The 24,970-nt window shown below is 48.9% G+C and overlaps 1 protein-coding gene across 1 annotated transcript; it reads right to left on the reverse strand.

The window, feature by feature from the left end:
- Positions 1–3,689: 3,689 nt before the first annotated feature.
- On the reverse strand, positions 3,690–24,955 carry NCSTN (nicastrin). Its single transcript, XM_047784163.1, has 17 exons — positions 24,803–24,955; positions 23,246–23,350; positions 13,708–13,831; positions 13,155–13,276; positions 12,579–12,724; positions 11,147–11,297; positions 10,722–10,831; positions 10,313–10,465; positions 9,534–9,638; positions 9,260–9,337; positions 8,123–8,295; positions 6,606–6,708; positions 6,394–6,489; positions 5,999–6,086; positions 5,614–5,768; positions 5,154–5,366; positions 3,690–4,517 (listed from the first exon to the last, which is right to left on the reverse strand). Exons 1-17 carry the CDS (start codon positions 24,885–24,887, stop codon positions 4,395–4,397), a joined length of 2,130 nt encoding a protein of 709 aa, XP_047640119.1. The 5' UTR covers positions 24,888–24,955; the 3' UTR covers positions 3,690–4,394.
- Positions 24,956–24,970: the final 15 nt, after the last annotated feature.

A 24,970-nucleotide genomic window follows, 5' to 3' on the forward strand; every position in this document is an offset into this window, starting at 1 on the left:
CCTTTGTCTCCTAAGGCGGCCTCTCCTTTCTTCTCTCCTCTCTGCTCACCTCTCCCCAGCTCCAGCCCATCTCCAATCTCATTACGGCCTCCTCCGACCACTGCCCCCCCCAGCCTCTTGTCCTCCCTCCCCCATCCATCTGTCTCCCCCGAAGCCCTCCTCTTTGTGTCCACCCATCTGTCACCACCAGCTCTGGGCCCACTCCCTCGGCCACGCCCGCCTGGCCTCTCTCCCCTCGGGCTCAGCTCCATCAATGCACTCCCGGCCTCCCTTCCCTCTTTCAGCCCATCCTACTTCTAGGAGCTTCCTTCGCTCCTTTATTCTTTTCCCAGATACCCTCTTTCATCTGTTTTCCCCTCCAGTTTCTCCAGCTCCTCCTCGTTGGATGAGGGGAGAGAGAGGGGACTCCAGCGTCCCGGCCTCCAGCCCCCAAGCAGCCGGAGCTAGAGGCTGGTAACATTTACTCACAGTTGCATCATCTCCTTAGGCCTCCTGAGATGCCCCCTTGGCTCCTGCCCCAGGGGCTCAAGCTGCCCCTCTCCATAGCAGGAGTGCAGAGACCCCCTCTGTCTTCTGAGCATGGCCCCAAGAAGGAACCAAAATCTGACCTGAGGCCCACTCGGGCTTCCCAAGCAGCACCTGCCAAGCTTTTTTTGAGGATGGGATGCTGTTTCAGGATTGCTTTTTTTTTTTTTTTTTTTTGGTCTCTTTAGGGCTGTGCCCGTGGCATATGGAAATTCCCAGGCTAGGGGTCCAATTGGAGCTGTAGCCGCCAGCCTATGCCACAGCCACACAGGATCCAAGCTGCTCCTGTGACCTACAGCACAGATCATGACAACGCTGGGATCCTTAACCACTGAGCTAGGCCAGGGATGAACCCACATCCTCATGGATCCTGGTTGGGTTCATTACCATTGAGCCACGATGGAAACTCCCAGGATCACTTTTCTACCATATTATACTACCCCCCTCTCAAATTCCTACTGTCCCCTGGGCTAGAGGGCAGTAAGGGCCCCTTAGGCCTCCCTCTCCAGAGGGAGAACTTTGTGACTACCTTAGAAAGCTCATCCACCCCCTGCCCTGAGGGGTTTACGGTGAAAGGGAGAAGGGAAGAGGCTGTCAGAGCAGGGCGGGGCTTCAGACAGCAGCCTGGTCTGACTCCACCTTGTGCAGAAGGGAACACTGGGGACCAGAGAGGGGAAGCCCCTTCCAGAGTCACCCAGAGCACTGGAGGCACTCCAGAAAACCTGGTCCCCAGCTCTTCCCACAATATGAAGCTCCTCCTACGGGCCCCACCCAAAGCAAACTCCACCCTTGGGTAGAGCCTGTTTATAGCACTGATTTTTGCCTGGAGCATATGCCGCCTGCCTGGTTATTTATCTTGTGTCAAGTCCCACCCTGCCATCTAGACTCTGGATCCTAAGTCTCTAAGGGAAGATGCTGTATCTCATACCCTTTTATGATGCTGGGACAGAGTGCCTTGCCTACAGCCAGGCTCCATAAATGTTTATTACTGCCGTAGCTGCCAGTGCAGATATAAGAAAATTTCCAGTCTCAGCTCTAACATGCTGTGTAACCTTGAACAAGGCATGTCACTCCTCTGGATTACTGTTTCCTCCATCTAGCAAATGGGTTAGACCACACACACAATTTCTAAGGTCTTATTACACAGTCCCTTGAAGAAACAAAGTCCTATCATATTGGGGGGGGCGGTTCCTGGTACAGAACGCTAGACTCTAGATGAAAATATCTCCTCCCAGGATGTACCTCTGGGGGCAGTGACCTAGATGTGGAAAACAGACTAGAGTCAACTCTTTACTCAGAGAAGCTGGGGAAGAGACACCGGCTAAGGGGAGAGCTTTTGGTGTTAGTCTCAAGGGATCCAGGGTCACAAGAGGTAGAGACGGGACAGACTGGGTTCTGGAGCAGGACGTTCTGTTACTCAACGGTCGGGTGGAAGAGGAGGTGCAGGGTGAGCTAGCAATGGGTAGGAGCAGGTAGGGAGGAAAGCTCTGTAGGGAGGGGAGCAGCCGGAAAACGACAAGTTTTCGGAAGGCACAGGGGTGAGCAGGGCCTGGAGCAAGTGGGAAAAGGGAGGCTAAGCAGTTCAAGTCTGTGGCCCCAAGATACTGCCAGCCAGTCCTGTTCAGTCTCTGGGACACCACAGGCTGTGGTGTCAGGAAGGGGACCCCAGTGGGTTATCTGAGGGTCTGTGCCTCTTCCAGAGAGAGGCCTCCCCAAGAGCCATGCAAAGAGCCCAGTCTTTTGGTTTGTAACTTTCAGGGTGGAGGGTGAGGTGGGGGTGGCGGGGATGACAAGCTGGCGCTGTGGATCCTCCTGAGGCCCTCGGCCTGTACGCTCCCCTCTTGCTCACCCTGTCTCCTTGCTCCTGCCCAACCCCCTGCTTCCCTGCTCAGCCCCCTCACTGGTTCTCAGCCACTTCCCCGCTTCCCGAGGCTGCCAGCAGGATGAGGGAGCTTAGTGCTCTGTCCGCTGGGAGACCTGTTGGCCGAGGGAGCCATGGAGTGGGCCCAGGCGATGGTGGCAGCTGTGCTTAGCTCCCGCCAGCTCAGTGCACAGCTTCTCCAGCTCAAACTGGGAGGGGTGCTGGGGGAGCGGGGAAGCAGCAGGGTATATTTCCACATCCCAGAACCCCAAAACACGCCCCTTGAGGGAACTTGGAAGGAAACCTTGAGAAAAATCACCTCCTCTCAGCAGCATCTGAAAAGGTAAACAGCCCAATCAGGAAACTAAGAGGAGTGCTTGGGACTCTGAAAATGGCCAGTTCTTTTACATCTCTGCTGTCTTGAGGCGCATTGGGGACTGGCTCTTGGCCAGCAGTGAGGGGAGAAGGCCGGCTTTGGGCATCACTCCTGCCAGTCCTCTCCCGGCCTCAGCAGACTCAGCCCCTGCCCACCAGTACTCAGCAGTCCTGCTGTACTCCAGAATCCTGCCTCTATGAAGACGCAGGGAATCAGGGCGTCGCCAAACGGCAGAGATTCATTCTAGAAGAGACCAAAACCATTCTTGGTTTTGATTGACAAAATGCCCATTACCGAGAGAAAGCCCAAACTGCTTAGGCTGCCACCAAGGCCCTCTGTGACCTGGCCACAGCTTCATTTCCTGCTGATCGTTATGGCTCAGTCACACCGAACACCGTACTGTCCTCAAGCGTGGCCCCCGCCTCTTCTTGGCTCTGTGCTTCCACACCTGTGAACTCCCAGTCGCTGCTCCAAGGCCTCCTCCTCTGTGCAGCCCTTCTAAATGCCACCCCCCTGCCCCGAATCCCTCCGTGTACCACCAGAGCCCTCTGGACGTGCTGCGACTTCTCCATTGACTACGCCTAGCTCTGAGTATCAGCTCTTCCTCCCCTCACCTCAAATGTGAACTACCCAAGGGTCAGGACTTCAGTCCCTTTATCTCCACATCCCAGCCCAGGGATCAGAGCAAGAAAGAAATGTCAGCCAACTACAAAATGGTGAGAAACTGTGCTAACATTGCTCCTATGAGAAGGAACCCAGGGCTCCGGAAGGAATCCTTCTTTCACAGCTTCTCCTGTTTTTGACAGGGCCTTCCTCTTTGGGCCCTCTGTGGATCCAGGGGAGAGCACGTGGGATCGCAATTCCATGATGCCGGTCTGGGGTCACTGAGCAAGGGGGCTCGGGAAGAACAGGTAAGGGTACAGGTCATGTGGGAGAGTTCGTTTTAATGAAACTCGCTATTTATATATTTACACACACACACACACACACACACTCTCACACACACACACACAGGGGAAAAAAAAATCAATATTACAGCTTAATACAAATTACAACCGAGCACTGTGGGCTGGAGGTGGGGTACCCGCCGGGCAGCACACCTACCCTGATGTGCCATCTAAGGGCCTGGAGACAGGACAGCAGGAGGGAGACCGCAGGCTCAGCCGCAGATCTCCCCTGTCCTCGTCCCCAGGACTTCCTGTAGTTTGCTCCTGGCATTCAAACTTTCGTGTCCCTCCGGGTCAGGAGGGTGGATGAGTACACAGGGTGGGGGTGGGGGGGTGGAGAGCAGAGGGAGGTACAGGGCAGCACAGAAAGAGAAGGGTCCTGAAGAAGGGTGTAAGTTACAGGGGTAGCTAGGAGTCAAACAGGAGCAAGCGGCTTCTATCTGTCATCCTGGGATCTGGCCAGGGTGAGGAAGAAGAAACAGGGAAGGGGAAACGGGGATGGGGAGATGGGGCAGGGGGTGATATATTTATCTCTCATGGTCTCTTTTGGGCAGTTCCACTTCTTTAATGTTAGTCTGAGTCAGACCCAGAGAGGCTCCAGTGACAAACTAGTGGTTTATGTCTCGGTGGGACAGGTGATCTAGGAAGTGAACTGCAGAGCTGGCAGGAAAAGCTGGGGTCCTCTTCAGTAAGACACAGATCCCGGTTCCCGGGGAGCAATGAAAAGGACGTCGGCTTTGGCATTGATGCAGTAGGTGACAACGAGAGAGAAGACGAGGATGCCGAAGCCCACCATGAGAGTGATGAACTGCAGGAGGGGTGGGCAGGAAGGAGAGAGGTGCGTTCAGAACTCAGCATAGCTGCGGATAATGGCTTGGGGCTGGGGGCCAGGGCACTGGGATTCTGGAGCTGGCTCCACGCACCAAGTACTGGGCAATCACAGGCAACGAACGCCTCCCCAACTTGGGGACTCAACTTCCCATTTGAAAAGGGAAGTCAAGGACTTCTGTCCTTGCTGCTGTCTTTTTTACTTAGATGTTATGCATCCTGAAGGTAGGACTGTGACTTTTGATTCTCTTGTGGCCAAATTATGTGACTGACATACTTGTGACAGGTACTCACTAAGCACCTATGGAGGATTGACTTGACCTGGCTATGGCAGGTGGGAACTCGGATGGGAGTGGAGTTGTGGAAGGGCTAGGTAGGGTCCACGGGGTAAGGTGTAGCTCCTTGGGTCTCCATGGAAACCTATCTCCAGAACAAACACATACTCAAACTATCAGTGAGGACAGGCTTCCTAATGGGGCATGCTGGCTGACCAGGGACAGATCTGCAGCAGGTTTTTGAGGCCAATCTGGGGCAAATGGGAGATGGAAGGGGGTCAGAGACAAGAGGCAACAGAGGGAGGTCAAACAGGCCTCTGCCACCCCCATCCCCATCTCACCTCCAGTTCTTTGCTGGCTATCAGAAATATCCGGGCGCGGATGTCTTTCCAGCGGCTCTCAGTCCATGTGGAGTACTCAGTAGAGCCCCACTGCCTCAGTTCAAAGGCAGGGGACAAGGCCCTGGCCAGTCGTGCCGTGGAACGCACACACCGGGGCAGCCGGTCTGTCTCATTGGGATTCAAAGGGCCCTGAACCCAAGCGTACTCATACAGCTGCATAGGGGACAGGCCACAACAAGGGGCTGATGTCATCTCTCTTATCACTCGAGTGAGTCCGTTTTCCCCTCTAGATGGTCCGTTTTCACCCAGGCTCACTGCCTCTTCAGTCCTCAAGTTCAAAGGGCTGCATCCCTCCACCTCTCCAACCCAATCCCTTGGGTCCATCTGGGCCCAGGAGATCCACCAACTTTCCCAAAGGAAGGGGGTCCTCAGGGTACCTCCGACACCCACCACCACTCACGTCTTTGTTTTCAGTGGGGATTTTACTTGGATCCTGGCACTGCTCTCGGGTAAGGTCCATCACCTTGCCAGTCAAATTTGCCAGGGCATACTGCACGATGTATGTGGTGTTGGTGGGGCTGGAGACGGCTATGTAATGCTGAAGAGGCCCGTCGCCTGATCGGAGACCACACGGAAGGGAGGGTTGGGTGGGTGGGGTGCAGATGGGCAGGGACAGAAAGAGCCACAGATTGGGTGGGAGTCAGAGAAGAGAAAGTGAAGAGAAAAGGATCCAACAAATATCAAGAGGAAAGAAAGAGGAGGAAGAAGTAAAGATTAAACCTAATAATGACCTTTTCTCCACCCCTTCCCTTGGTTAAGGGTCTCATCCCACATGAAGCACTTACCCAAGTAGGACCTTAGGTCTTGCCTGAGGATGGACTGGAACCATGAGTTGTTGGCTCTAACCAGGAACCCGTAGAGCAGGCGGGTAACCTAGGATTGGGACAGGGAGAAGAGAGACCCCTGTGACCTGGAGCCCAGGGCAAGAGTTATTAGCGGAGATCCAGTCATAAGGTGGGAACTAGACTAACCAGACATGGGGCTGGGAAGATGGGGGCTGGCTCACAGGATGCAGATGAGGCCCACCCGAGAGCCCTCTGGGGCATCGGTGGTCCTCACCCACACGTCCAGGCAGGCTGAATGCCAAGGTTGAGAGCCTCGGCGAGAGGCTGAGATAAAAGATGAGCCAGCATGCTGTGTAAACCGAGACAGAAAAGAGCCAGGGCCCGTTTGCTCTCACCGTTTTGGGATCAGCCTGAATGGTATTGCTGAAGTTGGTTCCTCCTGCAAGCTGGTACAGTGCACGTGACAGCACCGTGGCCACATCTGCCAGAGCCTGGGGTAGGTGAGGGAGGGGGGCTGAATGGCCCATGTTATCGGACCTCGAACATGAACATTCGAACATCTGTGCTGGGTTCCCCACGCTCCCAATGCGGCCCAGGTTGGTGCTACCTTGGCAGTGTCTGTCACAAAGTTCAGGTCCTCTTCAGGGCTCTGCCACGCAGGGTAGCTCACGTTAATGTTCTCAGCAGTGTCGTAAACGCTCTGGTAGTAGCTGCCAGGAAAGCCGGCATGAGCCTCGGCCACTCAGCCGGGGCCCTGCCCTGTCCTGTCCTCCCTCAGCTGTCCCTTTCGCAGGAACTCGGTATCTCATTTTTCCTCATCCAGGGAGGAAGGAAGAGAGAAAATCAGGATTCCATATTGAAGAAGGCGTAAAGAATGGGGAAGGAGTGAGGGTGGGAGTGGTTCAATACAAAGACTTGTCGGACAAAGTAGAAAAGGTACATGAGGTCAGAAGGCAGGAACTTCTCCGTCCTGGGAGATCTCTAGACGTGAGAGACACTTCTGTTTCACGGGGGTCAGAGATGTCCAGGAGGAGGGCCGAGACGACGCTCAGGGAGCCTTGCCAGCCACACATGATCAGAGCGATCGTCTGATTGTTTCAATGTGGCTGGGAGGAGCGGGGGATGAGCAGGCCTGTGCGCAGATGTGTGACACCGCACTGGTCAAACCACCCTCCGGGAACCCCAGGGAGACAGGTCTTAGAAGAAAAGCTAAGAGGGGAGAGCTCCCAGTCCCACCGTCAATGAATGCCTGCCCCACACAGAGTCAAGTCAGCAGCATGGTCAAGTCCAAAAAGCATCAAATGATGAATCGCCCCTCACCCTAAAGTGGTACAGAAGACAAATATGGAGAAGAGAGCTGGCCCTACATAGCGCAGCTCTCAGTGCCCTAAATAAATAAGAGGGGGTTGGAGAAGCAGAGCTTATGCATTTTTACTCAGAAACTCCTTCGGCCTGTTTTAAGAGGGGACAGGAGGCTGGAGGCTTAGCAATCCAGCCTGAGTGAAGTCCTCTGTTACTGAAGGCCTCAAGTCAGGGGCAGTTTAGGGGTGCCCGAGACCAGGAGAGAGGTGATAGCTGGGCCTCAGCCCTTAGGTCTGGATCCCCCTCAGCTGTAGGGGACATTTTTGCACCCACATTGGACCATGCATACTTACCACATGGCAAGGTGTGACATTTCATAGCGTACGACTGCTGACTGTGGCACCCTCACCCTCGGGTGGGCCCCAGGCAGGGACAGCTCTTCTGTCCTCCGGCCAAAGAACCCCTATCCTCATTCTGTCACTCGTTTGAGCCGATGCCCTCTGCTGGCAGCCCTGGGGAACTCAGACCCCTGGAGAGCTTGGGAGAGCTGGAACCACCAATGGGGATGACTGTGCCAGGGATGGGTTAAAGGTGAGGGCTCTTTTCTAAGACGAACGTCAAGTCAAAGGAAGGAGCCAGGTTAGACACAAAGAGGACACTGAGCAAAGAACACAGATTGACCTGAGAGTTTGGAGAGGGTGGTGGGGGGAGAGGGCAGAGCGGTGATCTCTCTCGACACAGAGACGTTTCTCTCTACGGCCCCCAGACTGCAGAACAGATGCTGCTGGAGAGCGAAGAGGATGCAGCCTAGGTGACTCTTACTGGTTATGGAAGACAGTGGAGTGGTCGGCAAGAACAACGCCAGAGATGTTTCGAGCGCGAAGAAATCGCTGCAGAGAAGATGGGGGGAGAGGCTGCATCTGATTCGGCCTCCTGAGGACGACGGTGGGGACGCCGGCACCACTCTTCTCCAGCGTGGTCAGGAGCTCCTCCACCTGGGGATGAGGGGCATTAGCTGACAGGAGGCTAGGGGGTAGGAAGCAGGGGGTCTCCTTCAGATCTGAAATGCTCTCCACTTCAAATCCCCGCCCTAAGCCCTCCCAGATCTAAATTCCTTGAGCCTTTTGGCTTCCAGGCCCTCTGAATTTTTCTGTAGCTCCCATCACCCTGCCCAAAGAAGGAAAAGGCTGGTGGTTTTTTTTTTTCACATCTGCAGGTAGATCTCACTGTCCTCAGGACACTATCTTATCCTCAGCTGATGTTTCACCTATTACGTGTTGTGCAAAATTGGAAGAGCAAATAATACAAAACAATGCCGAATGCCACACCAGTAATCCACTCCAAGTGCTCTAGGAGTCCAGAGCAGGGAGGACGCTAAAGCTGGGCTGGCAGGAAAAGGACCTCAGGAAAGAAACAGAACGAAAGGTGCATTTTGGCTTTTTAAAAATTTTTTGTTGATCACTTGGCCATGATGTGCAGTGGCTTGATGTGGGATCTTAGTTCCCAAACCAAGGATTGAATCTGGGCCGCAGCATTGAAAGCACCAAGTCCTAACGACTACACCAGGGAACTTCCTAAAGCTGTACTTTGAAGGGGAGGGAGGGTCTTGGGCAGGGAGTCTGACACAGCCAGGTATGCGGCTGGGCAACCAGGACGGCTGGGTCCCTGGAGCAGCAGGAGAGAAGGAACCACTCACAGCCCTGTCCTTAAGGGACAGTGATAGTTCCCTGGGCACCCAATCATCAGAGACCCACCCATCTCAGGGGACCAGTGACAGGAGCTGAGCTCATGGTTCCTCCTGGGGAGCTGCAAGTTGGGGTGTTCACCCTTTGGCCAACACCCAACCTAAGGTCCTGTCTCACAGGCCCTGGAGGCTGGTGGAGATAGGGCCAGGGTGAGGGGGTATCCATATTCGGAGCCTCTGAAACAGGAAGGGAGGGGGAGAGATGCTCAGATTACCTGGTTGTGTACAGTTTCATTTTTCTGAGACATGGGGTCTGTGTGCATCCAAAGCGCTAGCGAATTTCTTAAGGCCACCTGGGGGGGAGGGGAGATGAAGAAGCAACACCTCTGATCAGGCTCCTATTCTGGCCCACACCTGAGAGAAAGGAGTGGGATGAGGAGTCAAGGGAAGGGGGGTGGCACCTGCAGTGAGGACACAGAACAACGGCAGTGGGGCGGGCGGGGGGAGCTTCAGGTGGGAAGGAAGGGGTGGAGGACACCTGCTGCACACCTGTCCCAGCTCCACGAATGAGTCAATGTTCTCTAACTGCACAGGAAACTTGCCCTTCTCCATATCGTAGACCATTCTTGAGCTGCCAATGTAGTCAAAAGTTTCCTGAGGGGTGGAGATGGGTGGGAAAGGGGACAGAGATTCTGAAGCGGTAGGGCCACCTCGGTGCCTTGGGGCCAGATCGTCAAAGTTCTAGGCACAAGGGCTCCTGTCCGTGTCATCTCAACTGCTGGCCAGCGCAGTCATGTGACTCCGCCCCCCCCTCCTGTCCCTGCCTCCCAGCTGTGACTATGCCTCACATGTTATGTCACAGGACATCTCGGGCTCAGACATGGGGAAGGCAGCCTCAGTAAAGGCCCGAGGCGAACATCAGCTGTTATGTGCCTGTCTCTTGCTTCTCCCCCACCTCGGCCGACGCAGCCACGGCTGCTGTTCCCTCATTCCAAGGCCCAGGCTGCGGTGGCAGTGGGGAGACAAGGGAGCCTCAGGGCTCCTGGGTGGAGGTGCAGGAAAAGGGACCAAAGAATAAAAGTAGAAGAATGCCTCCAACAGGCTTTTGCACTGGGGAGTGAGGGAGCTGGCAGTATGCCAATTCCATGTCAGGGTGCAAAGGCTTCCTGAAATGGGGGGATCTGAAGGGGAGACACCCGTGGGCACAACCAGAAGCTCTCTGCTGAATAATGACTCCAGTCGAGTGCTGAGATCTTCCCCAAACAGTCGCTCCCACCTTTACCACCCCCTCCTTCCCTGGCAACCCACCCCAGCCAAAGGGCCCTCACCCCTTGGAAGAAGACAAACATGACATTGCGGGGCAGGGTGGTCACATCGGGTGCCTTCTGCAGAGCTTCAGCGGCAGCCAGCTGGGTGACGAAGGAGGCAACAGCACTCTCCGCCCCTGGGGCCACATTCCAGAAAAAGGAACGACTGTCCAGCTGGGTTGGGCAGGAGAGGCAAGGGAGATACACTTTGAAAACAGAAATTGGGACCATTCCCCCCGCTCCTGTTCCATCCAAGAGAGTACTCCTGTCCTGGGGTGAGGGCTAGAGCCCCAGAGTCTCACACCCCAGACCCCTCTCTGTTGGAGACTCCCTGCTGCAGCAGTCCAGACACTCGATATGTATGCCCAACAGATGCCTGCCTGTCCTTCTGTGCCAGTCCAGCCCACCCTGATCAGGGGCCAGCACTTACTCGGGTGGCAGCCACCACAACCCTGTCACCAGGCTCCAACGTCCCAGATGTATTTATAGGCTTAAGCATGCTCCACACATTGTAGTCGGAGAGGGGATCACAGACGATTTCTGAGTGCGACACAAACAGTGAGAGACCAACAGGAGTGAGGGCGAAGGTAGCTACAGAGAAGAACATTTCTGACCAGTACCCAAGGGCTCTGTGAGTCATTTGCTTTATGTCCACTTTCCAGACTGGTTTTGCTGCCACCATCAGAGACAAGCTTCAGGGACAAGCTGCCTCAATCGTGTGGAGCAGTTTCCACTTCTCCCACACGGCGCTCCCCGCCTGCACCCACTCTGTCCTGACACTCACCCACCTTCTCTGGCTCGGCTCCTTCACCCCGCCCTGGGGCACCCAGCTTGCCTTGGATGGATCTGTCCTACCTGGGTTGATGCTGAAGGTGCTCTGGATGGAGCTGCGCCGCATGCAGGTGACAGTGCTGATGACAGCATGCATGTGTGAGAAGAGCTGCATGGCACACAGCGGGAAGGCCGGAGCCGAGCCATTCTGACTCAGGTTGTGATCTCGGTAGCACTGCAAGGGGAGATGGAGCCCACTGAGGCAGCTGGCTGTGGAGTCCCTCCCATACTGCCCAAAAAGAGGAGGGCCCAGTTCCATCCTTAAGCCACTCCCAAATCTGTCCCTGAGCTAGAGCTGTCCTGGTACAACCACTGGATCTATAAGGAGAAAAACTCATCAAGAGGTGCGAAGGGGCACAGACTCAGTGACTTGGCTGGGGCAGATGAAATTACCCTGTACCCGAAGGCCTGGCCCAATGCGGAGCTTCAGCCACTGTTCCTACTGTGATCTGTTCCTCTGTGATACAAAGCACCAAAATGGAGATGAAGAATCAAATTCAAGACCGCCTGGACATAAACTCATCATGTAACTCTGGATAAACCTCTGAACTGCTCTATGTATCAAAATCAGAGAACATTATATTAGAATTACAGAACACGAGCGCTAAAAAGAACTTCAGAAATTACTGAACTGGGAGTTCCTGCTGTGGCTCTAATGGGACAAGAACCCAGCATAGCATCAGTGAGAATGTGGGTACGATCCCTGGCCTCACTCAGTGAGTTAAGGATCCAGTGTTGCCATGAGCTGTGGTGTAGGTCACAGATCTGGCGTTGCTGTGGCTGTGGCGTAGGCCAGCAGCTGCAGCTCCGACTCGACCCCTAGCCTGAAGCTGTCATATGCCACGGGTGTGGCCCTTAAAAAAAAAAAAAAGGAGTTCCCGTCGGGGCGCAGTGGTTAACGAATCTGACTAGGAACCATGAGGTGGCGGGTTCGGTCCCTGCCCTTGCTCAGTGGGTTAACGATCCGGCGTTGCCGTGAACTGTGGTGTAGGTTGCAGACACGGCTCGGATCCCGTGTTGCTGTGGCTCTGGCGTAGGCCGGTGGCTACAGCTCCGACTGGACCCCTAGCCTGGGAACCTCCATATGCCGCGGGAACGGCCCAAGAAATAGCAAAAAAGACAAAAAAGAAAAAAAAGAAAGAAATTACTGAACCGAATCTCTCTCAATTCCTAGTCCAATGCTCTTTTTAACCACAGTAAAGGTTCTTAACTGGGGCTCTCCACCTTGCTTTGTATTAAATACTCTTTATGTTTTCTTTCAGTCCAAAAGCCTTTAATGCTATAATATCAGGCAGGAGAGAAACAGGAGAGGGAAACATGAGAAAAAGAAACTTCTTGGCTCATATTAGAGCAACCGTCTTTCAGAGGGTATACTAACAGAATGAGACTCCCTCCAAACAGAAGAGCCTAAGAAATAATTCTAAGTAGAATTGCCAGGAGCTGGCAAACTTACTACCTGTTTAATGATATTAGTTTCATCTTCATCTTCAAGAAGGAAGATGGGGAAACTAAAGTCTTCATAAGCCAAGCCATTGCCCAGGGAGTTCCACAGTATCTCTCTGCAGTGAGCAAACTCTGGCCCATAGGAGTCGGAGTAAATTCCTGAAAAGCAGGACCAGGGGTTAGGACGTTGGGACACCAAGCACTTAGGGATCAGGTGAGGGAGGAAGGCTAGGATATATATAGGGTTGGGACTACGAGTTCCAAAGGAGGGGGTGACTCAAAGAAGTATCAACCTATTACCTCCTACAGTAAAACAGACACGGGTATCAGGGGGCCCTGGGCTGGCCAGTCAGGGATCTGAGCATGTGACCAAAAGGGAGGATGGAAGGTAAGCAGAAGGGGCAGCAAGAGAGGGAAGGGATGAGTGGCAAAGACAAAGACGCTACCTTCTGTTTGGGAGTCAATTGCTCCATTATCCAGAGACGCAGCAGACCCACACATATCCTTTCCCAACCCCCCAAGGCATGAAAATGAAGCAACAACGAGTTTTTAGGTGGCAGCAGCTCCACTGATCCCTTGGGGCTCTTACCAAACCCATCATTGGGACACTGTACACTAGGAGAGAAGCCGGAGGTGGGACTGGGTTTGGCTAAAGACACTGCAAGACCAGCAATTCGGCCGGTTCTCCCTTTCAGCTTCTCCATCAGATTCCTGGAATAAGGTGACAATGGCATGAATGAAGACAGGGAGATTATCAGGCAGCCCAACATCCTGTCCCCAAGGATGGAAATAAATGCAGTATTAGGGGAATCAACACTGTTGACTCGTTTCTTGTCTTCTTCAGACTCTAACTTCTGAGTGAGAACTATGACCTAATCTGAGCCCAGGACTCAATCTCACCTACTCTGGTTCTATGCATCCCTCCTTCCTCCCTGGGGTCCTTACTCGACTAGAGCTCTACTCACAAGGTCACCGAGACAATTCCTTTTAATGATTCATCTTTTCTTTCGAGGATCACCCCATCTCCTGCCCTGATTGGACCAGGGCAGCCAAGGGAAGTTATCACGCACAAGCGTGAAAACTGTTCACTGACTCGTCCCCTCCCTGGATACATGTCCCTACCAGGAACACACAGTTCTTACCTGGTAAAGAGTGTGCCTTCCAGCAGAACCATGTAAGGGGGGTTAGGGCCATCGGTCAACACCCATTGCAGGTCCTCTTCCTTCTCTACTACGTGGATAACCCCTGTGTCCCCGCTAACGGAAGCTGCCAGGACAGAATGGGTCAAATTAAAGCTCTCACAGTGGACAATTCTGACTTTGCCTCACTGATTCTGCAGATCACTTATCACTACCCACTGCCCCCTCTCTGCCTGGGGCCTGTGCCCCACATCAAATGCTACAAGACATTTAGTCAATGCAGTCAACTCTGGACTGGAACTGAAGGGCTGAACTGCCCTGGCTCCAACCAAAGGCTACTAGGGAAGGAATGTAGGACAAAAGAGCCCAGAAGTCTACTCATTAAAAGCCTTGTTCAGGGGAGTTCCCATCGTGGTGCAGTGGTTAACGAATTCGACTAGGAACCATGAGGTTGCGGGTTAACGATCCGGCGTTGCCGTGAGCTATGGTGTAGGTTGCAGACGCGGCTTGGATCCCGCGTTGCTGTGGCTCTGGCGTAGGCTGGCAGCTACAGCTCCGATTCAACCCCTAGCCTGGGAACCTCCATGTGCCGTGGGAGCGGCCCAGGAAATGGCAAAAAGACAAAAAAAAAAGACAAAAAAAATATATATATAGGCCTTGTTCATTAAATGTCAGAAAAGCTGTGTGATCTTCATTTTCTTGCCTTCTTGTTTCAACCTCATTTAGCCATACATACAAGACGCTATAACAGCAGAAGCCAAAGTTTTTAAACATGTGCTTTGTCCATGACATGGCAGGCTCTAGTTCTCAAGCTCAGAGTTCTAGCACTGACTTTCTCTGTGAAAACGTATGTGCAGATTTCCTTGGCCTCATGGCCTCCCTGCATCTCCATTCCTTTGCCCTATTTGGGAATGACTTTATATGCTCTTGGCTGATTTCAGGAAAGGTTAATTGATAAGTTCAAAAACAAAACCTAAAGTCAATAGAAGGAAGGGAGTAATAAAGATCAGAGAGGAAATAAATAAGAGATTTAAAAAAACAGAAAAAAAAAATCAGTAAACCACGAGCTGGTTCTGTGAAAGGGTAAGCAAGATTCACAAACCTCTGGCCAGGCTCACCAAGAAGAGAGAGAACCCAAATAAACAAAATAAGAAATGAAAAGGGATGCTGTGGTGCAGTGGGTTAAGAATCTGATTGCATGGAGTTCCCGTCTTGGCTCAGTGGTTAATTAATCCAACTAGAAACCATGAAGTTGCACGTTTGATCCCTGGCCTCACTCATTGGGTTAAGGATCTGGTGTTGTAGGTCACAGACGAGGCTGTGGCTGTGGCTGTGGTTGTGGCTTAAGCCAGTGGCTGTAGCCCCAATTAGACCCCTAGCCTGGGTACCTCCATATGCTGTGGGAGTGGCCTAAGAAAAGACAAAAAGACTAAATTAATTAATTAATTAAAATAAAAAAGAATCTGACTGCAGTGGCTTGGGTCACTATGGAGGTGTGGGTTTGATCCCTGGCCCAGCGCAGTGGGTTAAAGGATCTGGTGTTGCTGCAGCTGTGGTGTAGGCTGCAGTGTGGCTTGGATTCAATCCCTGCCCCAGGAACTTCCATATGCCATGAAAGTGGCCACAAAAAAGAATAAAAAGAGGAATCTCAACTGATATTGCAGAAATATAGAAAAAAAATACTATGAACATTAAATGGAAACAAATTTGACACCTGGAGTGGACAAATTTCTAGAAGTATACAGTCCACCAAAACTGAATCAAGACCAATCACCAGAAGTGAAACAGAATCCGTAATTAAAAAAAAATAAACCCTAGAAACAAAAGTCCAGGAGGAAATGGCTTCACAGGTGAATTCCACCAAACATATAAAGAAGGATATACCTATTCTTCTCCAACTCTTCTGAAAGATTGAAGAGGGAACACTCCCAAAGACATTCTATGAAAACACCATCACTCTGATACCAAAACCAGACAAAGATACCATCAAAAAAGAAAATTACAGGCCATTATCTTTGATGACTATAAACGCAAAAATTCTCCACAAGATATCAGCAACCTGAATTCAACAACACATAAAAAAAAAAGATCATATACCATAACCAAGTGAGATTTCAAGTTCCCAAGTTAACAAGGATGGTTTAACATATGCAAATCAATCAATGTAATACACCACATTAACAAAAGTCAAAAACCACATAATCCAAATTCCATATCCATTCATGACAAACACTCTTACCAATGTGGGTACAGAGGAAACATATCTCAACATAATAAAAACCATTTATGATAAACACACAGCCAATACAATACTCAACAGTGAAAAGCTGAAAGCCTTCCCACTAAAATCTGTAACAAGACAAGGAAACCTACCCATATCACCATCACTTCTGTTCAACATAGTATTTGAAGTCCTAGCCACAGCAATCAAACAAACAAAAGAAATAAAAGGTATCCAAATTGGAAGAGAAAAGATAAAACTGTCACTACATGCAGATGAATTCAGCAAAAGTAGTAGGATACAAGATTAACACTCAGAAATCAGTTGCATTTCTTTACACTAGCAATGAAAGATCAAAAAGAAAATACAAAAAAAAAAAAACTTTTTAAAATTATGCCAAAACAGGAGTTCCTGTTGTGGCTCAGTGGAGATGCATCTGACTAGCATCCATGAGGACCTAGGTTTGATCCCTGGCCTCGCTCAGTGGGTTAAGGATCCAGCATTGCTGTGAGCTGTGGGGTAGGTTGACAGCTATAGCTCTAATTCGACCCTAGCCTGGGAACCTCCATATGCTGCAGATGCAGCCCTAAAAAAAGACCAAAAAATAAAATAAAATAAAAAAACACCAAAACAAAAGAAAAGAAAACCTAGGAATAAACCTGACCAAGGAGCTGAAAGACTTATGTGCTAAGAATTATAAAACATAAATAAAGGAAATTAAAGAGGACCCAAAGAAATGGAAAGATATCCCAAGCTCTTGGATTGGAAACATTAATATTGTTAAAAGGGCATTACTACCCAAAGCAATATAAAGATTTAATGTGATACCTATTAAATTACTCATAGAGATTTTTCACAGAACTAGAACAAATAATCCAAAAATTTATGTGGAACCATAAAAGACCCAGAACTGCCAAAGCAACCATGAAGTAGGGAAAAAAAGGCCAGAGGTATAACTCTCCCAGATTTCAGACAATACTACAAGGCTACCATCATCAAAACAGTGTGGTACTGGGAAAAAAAAAAAAAAAAAGACATAGGGATCAATGGAACAGAATAGACAGCCAAAGAATAAACCCAGACACCTCTGGTCAATCAATCTTCAAAGAAGTCAAGAATATAAAATGGGAAAAAGACAGTCTCTTCGGCAATTTGACTAAGTTGGACAGCTGCATATAAATCAGTGAAGTTAGAACACAGCATCATACCATGCACAAAAATAAACTCAAAATGGCTTAAAGACTTAAACATAAGACATTACACCATAAAACTCCTAGAAGAGAGCATAGGAAAAACATTTTCTGACATAAATCATACCAATTTTTTTTTAGGTCAGTCCCCCAAAACAACAGAAATAAAAACAAAATTAAAACAAATGGGACCTTTAACTTACAAGCTTTTGCACAGCAAAAGGAACCACAGAAAACCCTAAAGGACAACCTACGGAATGGGAGAAAATAGTTGCAAACAATGTGACTGACTGACAAGGGCTTCATCTCCAAAATACACAAAACAGCTCAAATGACTCAACAACAGAAGAACAAACAACCCAATAAAAAATGGGCAGAAGACTTAACTAGACCTTTCTCCAAAGAAGACACACAGACACTGGCATGAAAAGATACTCAACATCACTAATTATTAGAGAAATGCAAATCAAAACTACAATGAGATACCACTTTATACCAGTCAGATTGGCCATCATTAAAAAGTCTAGAAATAACAAACGCTGGAGAGGGTGTGGAGAGAAGGGAACTCTCCTACACTGTAACTGAAATGTAAGTTAGGGCAACCACTATGGAAAACAGTATGGAGGTTCCTCAGAGAACTATAAATAGAATTACCACATGATCCAGCAATCCCACTCCTGGGCACATACCTGGGAAAAAAATGACTCAAAGGGATACATGCACCCCTTTGCTCATAGCAGCACTATTTACAATGGCCAAAACTTGGAAACAACCTAAATATCCATTGACAGATGAATGGATTAAGAAGATGTGCTACATATATACAATGGAATACTACTTAGCCATAAAAAGAGTGAAACAATGCATTTGCAGGAACTTGGATGCAACTAAAGATCATACTAAGTGAAGTCAGAGAGAAAGACAAATACCATATATCACTTATAAATGGAATCTAAAAATATGGCACAAATGAACCCATCTAAAAAATAGAAACAGACTTACAGACATAGAAACAGATTTGTGGCTGCCAAGGAGGAAGAGGAGAAGAGACAGACTGGGAGTTTGGGGTTAGTAGACACAAACTATTACATTTAGAATGGATAAGCAATGAGTTCCTACGGTACAGCACGGGGAACCACATCCAACCTCCTGGGATAAACCATAATGGAAAGGAATATTAAAAAAAAAAAAAAGAATGTATATCTTAGGTGGGAACTAAAATGAAGACCTAAAAAAGAGTAAGTTCGCATGACTCATTGACCCACCCAGAACCAGACCCGCAGTGTCCACGTCATTGGACCTCCACAGGCAGAACAACCAAGCCCAGGAAGCAGCTGACTTCCCAAGGACAAAGACAGCCCCAAGGAGAAAGTTGAATTTTTATACCATGATCTCAACAACCATCCCAAACCTACAGTACTCAGCATATGATCCCCTGCCTATAAAACCCGATTCTCTCCCAATGGCGGGGGGGGTGGTGCTCTGAGTTCCTCTGGCTCAGTGCTCCCAGCTACTCTCCTGGTTAATCAATCTTGCCTGAGATCTCACTGTTTTGCTTAACTGTCTTTCTTTCTCCTGCACTCTAACAGTATATATGTGTATAAGTCACTTTGCTGTATAGCAGAAATTAGCGCAACCTTGTAAATCAATTATACTTTAATTAAAAAAAAAAGTTCAAGGAGTTCTCTAGAAGGGAGCTTCCCAAATGATGGGCCTTGAATGGATTAGATGTGCTTACATTAATTCCTTTCATTCCGGAGGCAGTCACCCCAGGCCAGAGCAGACCTATCTGTTATCCCAGGATGCCTGACAAATAACATCTTCATGTCAAAGGCTGGAAGGGACCACTCCAGAGGATGGAAGATCCACAGTACAGAATGCCTTGAGTTTGATGAGGCAATACCACTCACATTCCCAGGGATCCATACACAGACATCCCAGGGTCTCCTCAAGAGTCTTCTTCCCACTCAAAACTAGGTGTTAGTCACAAATTGTTTTAGGGCAACATTTCTCAACCCTGCTATATACGAGTCTCTTTGGAATTTAAAAAAATACAAATGCTTGGGCTTTACTTCAGATTATACTAAATTACTTACTTTTTGGCTGTGCCTGAGGCATGCAGAAGTTCCCAGGTCAAAGACCAAACCCCCACAACAGCAGTAAACAAAGCCACAGCAGTGACAATGCAAGATCCTTAACCTGTTGAGCCACCAGGGAACTCTGAAGGAAAGTTTTGGGGTTTTTTGTGTTTTGGCTGCTCCCATGGCATGTGGAAGTTTCCAGGCCAAGGAGGGAACCCAAGTCACAGCAGTAACAACTTCGAACCCTTAACTGTTAGGCCATCAGGGAACTAAAATTTAAATCTCTAAAGGTGAGACCCAAATGTGTGTTACTTTCAAATCATGCCACGTGCAGATCTTTATTAGGCATGAGAATTGTGGCTCTAAACGAAGACACTGAATACTTGTAACTTGCATGAGACAAAAACCACAGGTACTCTCAGAATGCCAGCCAGGTAGAATTTTTCTCCCAAGGGATCTGGTGAAATCGAGATATAGAAGCAGGTCTCCAACATTCAGCTATGTCATATATAGTAAATAAGTTCATACTGATAGTGATAAAAATAACATGCAGAGGAATATCAGAATCTGGAATAACTTCAGTAAAGATTTAGCTACCAATGGCAGTTCTAAGTAAAACAAGAGGCAACGATGCGAACCAGATCATTTAGAACATAAGGGAGTTCCCGTCATGGCTCAGCAGTAACGAACCCAACTAGTATCCATGAGGATGCAGGTTTGATCCCTGGCCTTGCTCAGTGGGTTAAGGATCCAGTGTTGCCATGAGCTGTGGTGTAGGTTGCAGGCTTGGATCCCACATTGTTGTGGCTGTGGTGTAGGTGACAGGTGCAGCGCCCATTCAGTCCCTAGCCTGGGAACCTCCATATGCTGCAGATGCAGCTCTAAAAAAAGGGGGGGAAAAGGGGAAAAGGAAAAGGCCATCTGACAAATAAAAAATATACAACTTCTGCTCCAAGGAGGACAGGAGGACAAACTATAACACTGGGCTGAAAAAAACTGGGTTCTTGATGACTATATAGTCTTTAAGTATCCTGCTTATTTTCCCTGGTCCTTCAATGAGGAGAAAGTTTTCCATCCTTATTCATGTCATACTGTAGGGACAGAGTGAAAAAAAGGAAGGAAAGTAAAGAAAGCTACAGATGGCCCCTTTTGAGCACTTTAAAAAGAGTCTTCTAGAGGAGTTCCCACCATGGTGCAGTGGGTTAAAATCCAACTGCAGTGGCCTGGGTCGCCTCGGGGGCACAAGTTTGATTCCTGGCCAGGCACAGTAGGTTAAAGGATTTGGCATTGCCACAGCTGTGGAGTAGGTGGCAGCTGCAGCTCGGATTCAGTCTTTGGCCCAGGAGCTTGCATGAGTCACGAGCGCAGCCATTTAAAAAAAAAAAAAAAAGAAGAGTCTAATAAAAAAAGAGCATTAGAATCAGAAAATTGAGACAAAAAAAAAAAAAAAAGGAGTTCCCGTCGTGGCGCAGTGGTTAATGAATCCGACTAGGAACCATGAGGTTGCGGGTTCGGTCCCTGCCCTTGCTCAGTAGGTTAACGATCCGGCGTTGCCCTGAGCTGTGGTGTAGGCTGCAGACGCGGCTCGGATCCCGAGGTTGCTGTGGCTCTGGCGTAGGCCAGTGGCTACAGCTCCGACTGGACCCCTAGCCTGGGAATCTCCATATACCGCGAGAGCAGCCCTGGAAAAGGCAAAAAGACAAAAAAAAAAAAAAAGAATCAGAAAATTGAACCTAGGTCTTTTTCTCCAAATTTAAGAGGGTGGGGCTTGCTCAGGATGAATAGATTTGGTTAAGACTGAGAAATAAGTAGGTTGAAAAGGTTGAAAAGGAAACAAGATCTTAATGAGGAGTTCCCGCCGTGGCGCAATGGAAAGACATCTGACTAGGAACCATGAGGTTGAAGGTTTGATCCCTGGCCTTGCTCAGTGGGTTAAGGATCTGGAGTTGCCATGAGCTGTGGTGTAGGTCGCAGATGCAGCTCAGATCTTGCATGGCTGTGGCTGTGGTGTGAGCTGGCAGCAGCTACAGCTTTGATTAGATCCCTAGCCTGGGAACATCCATATGTGGCAGGTGCAGCCCTAAAAAGACAAAAGACCGGAAAAAAAAAAATCTTAATGAGGAAGTGACCAGGGTCCAGCCCCTCCCCTCTTGTCTCTCTATATTGGCACCAGGCTCTAACACTAGAGGTTATTACTTTGTTTCCCACAGGACTGCTCTAACAACATGCAACAGAATGTCTCATTCCCAAAGGGGATATCTTAGAGCTCAGTTTCAGGCTGGGGGCCTAGCCTTTGCCCTAGATTGGGGTTCCAGCAGGACCACCAGTCTGATTTCAGCCCACACTGGGCCTGGCTCCATTCTACTCACAAAGCAGTTAGAGAATAGAGTCCAACAGGAGTTCCTGTTGTGGCTCAGCAGGTTAAGGACCTGATGCGGTCTCTTTGAGCATGCAGGTTCCATCCCTGGCCTTGCTCAGTGGGTTAAGGATCCAGCGTTGCCATAAGCTGTGGCACAAGTCACAGATATGGTGTGGGACAAGAGTTATTATGGCTGTGGCACAGGCCAGCAGCTGCAGCTCCGATTCAGCCCTTAGTCTGGAAACTTGCATATACTACAGGTATGGCCATAAAAAGAAAAAACAAACCAACAAAAGAACAAAGTCCAACAGAAACTTTATTTGGAACTGTTTGGAATCAGTTAACCTACTCCCAGTACTTCCTGCGGTAAGGATAAGGACAATTAACATAGATTATAGCTAGAGAAAGGACCAGTAGAAAAGCAGTAATTGCCACCTTGAGCAAGTCTTTTACTCCCCAGTGTATAGTTTTTTCTTATGAAATTGGAAGGTTTTAGCTGATGACATAGTACTGCTGAGACCACACTCAGCATCATTAATAAACATCTATTAAAAGTAGTCTGAGGGTTCCTGTTGTGGCTCAGCAGTCAGTGAACCCGACTAGCATCCATGAGGATGCGGGTTCGATTCCTGGCCTCGCTCAGTGGGTTAAAGATCCAGTGTTGCTGTGGGCTGTGGTGTAGGTTGAAGATGCAGCTAGGATCCCACATAGCTGTGGCTCTGGTGTAGGCCGGAGGCTACAGTTCCAATTGGACCCCTAGCCTGGGAACCTCCATAAGCTGTAGGTACAAAAAGACAAAAGAAAAAAAGTAGTCTGACTTTCAGCTTCATGCAGTTATGCTCTAACCATTTTTATGGGAGTAATCAAATTCAGAGGTAACCAACTTGATGATAAAATCAAGATCTGACTCTAAGTTTCCTGCTTCCCTGCAAAACTATGCTCTGATAGAGCTACCACCCAAAGAACAAAATCTGAAGATAATAGGTTAAGCAGCAAAGGAACTGGAAATTCAGGCTTTAGATAACTTTTTTCCCCTCTCATAGTTTTATAACCATACCATGTGGACATGGTAGCTTGTTTTGGAACACATTTACAAAACATAAAGATAAATCCAAATACTTTAATATTTCCTCTTGCAACCATTTGGCTTTCTCAATGCCTTCTTTTCAAAGAGTTCACTGCCTTAAAGAAACCCATCTTGGTTCCAAAAAGATCAGAGTGCAGCTGATGACTGGACTTCATAGAATATGAGGCTTTTTTCTCCTTAGAAAAGAGCATAGCTCTGTAAATAATCTACTGGGTGGTTATGAGTCCTGGCTTAGAACCTCAGACCACCAGGGCTCATATCCTAGCTTTATCACTTAATAGTAGGATGATCTTGGAAAAGTTACTCAACTGCCCTAAGTATCAGTTTTATTAATTGTAAAATGGTGGAAATTAAAAGAACTATTTCATGGGGTTGCTATGATGGTTAAATGAGATATACATGTAAGGAGCTTAGTATGTAGCATTTACCAAATGTTAGCTCTTATTAATTATCTCACCTGGTTTGACAAATGGTTCTCTATCACCTAACACCCACACAGCCTAATTTGTCTACTGAGACTCCCAAGCCAGACTTGGATCATTATATCTAGGACACAGATTGAAATATCAACAGCCAGGAACACAAATCCCAACCTCAACTCACACTGGCAGCCAATCTGATGAGTGGCATTGAGCAGACGGACACAGGGAGCTGTTTTATTTAAAGGGATGTAGATCTTCCTCTCCACTGAGTTTCCTTTGCACAAACCTGATCAGAAGATAAAAAGTGTTAGAAGAAACTTAAGAGACATTGGTACTAGCCTCTACCATGTCATAACTTTGTTGTATGGCTTGGGTATATTATACTTTGTAAAATGGGACCAATATCTATTTTTTTCACCTCTTGGGAACATTACTGGAACAAGTAAATGCACCCAGCTATGTTTCACAGAAGGTTATTACATATTCCACATAAAGCAACTGACATTGAAGCTAAAAGATGGAAAACTTGACTTGTCAAAGGAAAGACCTCAGATATATCTGCCTCTGGTTGCATGGATGACTCCCACTTCTGCTTTTCGATTCTGTATTGCATATTACTAATTAGTTAAAAGGATGCCAGTCTTAGAATATAGATTACAATTTAAAAAACTTTTCTGAAGAGTTTCTGTTGTGGCTCAGCAGAAACGAACCCGACTAGTATTCATGAAGACACGGGTTCCATCCCTGGCCCTGCTCACTGGGTTAAGGTTCCAGCGTTGCCATGAGCTGTGGCATAGTCCAGCAGCTGCAGCTCTGATTCGACCTCTAGCCTGGGAACTTCCATATGCCACACCTGTAGCCCTAAAAAGAAATTTTTTTTTAATTTAACAAAAATAAATAAACATAAAAAAACCTCAGACATTTTTCCAAGAGTCTGAACAGAACTAGGAGAAAGCTTATGCCACACACCCTGTAAGTTAATCAAACATCAGTAGGTCATTTATGTGTGCCCACGACGTGGGGCAGCTAGTTTCTCCTCTGGGGATCTTTACAAATAATCTCAATTTCGGGGAAAGCATCATCATGGTTATAAACAGGCATGTTTGTATTTTAGAGTTTAACCAATCAGAAAACCATATACCAGAAAATAAATGCGTGGAAGCAAACACCTGTGCACAGTATAAAAGCCTAAAGTTTCTTGAGTCCTTATCTTACAAACTAAACAGTTGAGAGTACCAATATCTTACCTTAGTCTCACTTTATTGATGGGACAAACTGAGGCAAAGCACAGGGACGGGGGTTTTATGGTGGAATCAAGAGAGAAAGAAACAAGGTAACTACCTTCCCAAGCGCCGCAATGCACACACAGAACCTGGCGCTTTTATCTTAAAAGTCTAAAGTCGCTGGGGAGAAAGCTGAACTCGGACACTTGTCCTTTCTGATTGTGTGGGGCCGTGGGGAAAGGAAGCATCCGAACAAAGTGGGAAAGAGTCGGGCTGGAAGTCCAGGAAGAGGCCTGGAGGAGGAAAGGGGTCGACACGAAGCGCCACGGGGAAGAAGGGACCTTCAGGTCCAGGCAAAGGGGGAACTTTTGTCGTGGGAACGAAAGAGAAAGGGGATTTACATGGTGGGGGGACAGAGGGGCTGCGGGGACCAGAAGGTGGACGGCGGCTCTCGCTGCTGGGCAGATCGGAGGATTCTCCTACAGAATGGAGCTCACGAGCGGGGGAGGCCTCACCTGCAAGAAGAACGCAGAAAGGCAGAAGGCGAAGGAAACTCCGACTTCCCGGACCGGCCACAGAGCCGCCCCCAGCTGTGGCCATCTTGCCTCTTGGCTGAGCGGAAGCCTCAGTTCCCCTCTTGTCCGGGAGTGGCCTCTCTAGGCAAACACTGGCGCCGTCTCTGT

Source organism: Phacochoerus africanus, chromosome 6 (genome assembly GCF_016906955.1).
Source record: "Phacochoerus africanus isolate WHEZ1 chromosome 6, ROS_Pafr_v1, whole genome shotgun sequence".
Lineage (NCBI taxonomy): Eukaryota > Metazoa > Chordata > Mammalia > Artiodactyla > Suidae > Phacochoerus > Phacochoerus africanus.

What these genes read in the sequence shown, in the direction of transcription:
- NCSTN (XM_047784163.1), bottom strand. Translation starts at nt 24,887, where the DNA reads ATGGCCACAGCTGGGGGCGGCTCTGTGGCCGGTCCGGGAAGTCGGAGT. An exon ending in TTGTGGTGGCTGCCACCCGA is followed by an intron (nt 10,466 to 10,721) that starts GTAAGTGCTGGC and finishes TGCCCAACCCAG; the next exon opens with CTGGACAGTCGTTCCTTTTT. An exon ending in TTCAGGCTGATCCCAAAACG is followed by an intron (nt 6,087 to 6,393) that starts GTGAGAGCAAAC and finishes TCCCAATCCTAG; the next exon opens with GTTACCCGCCTGCTCTACGG.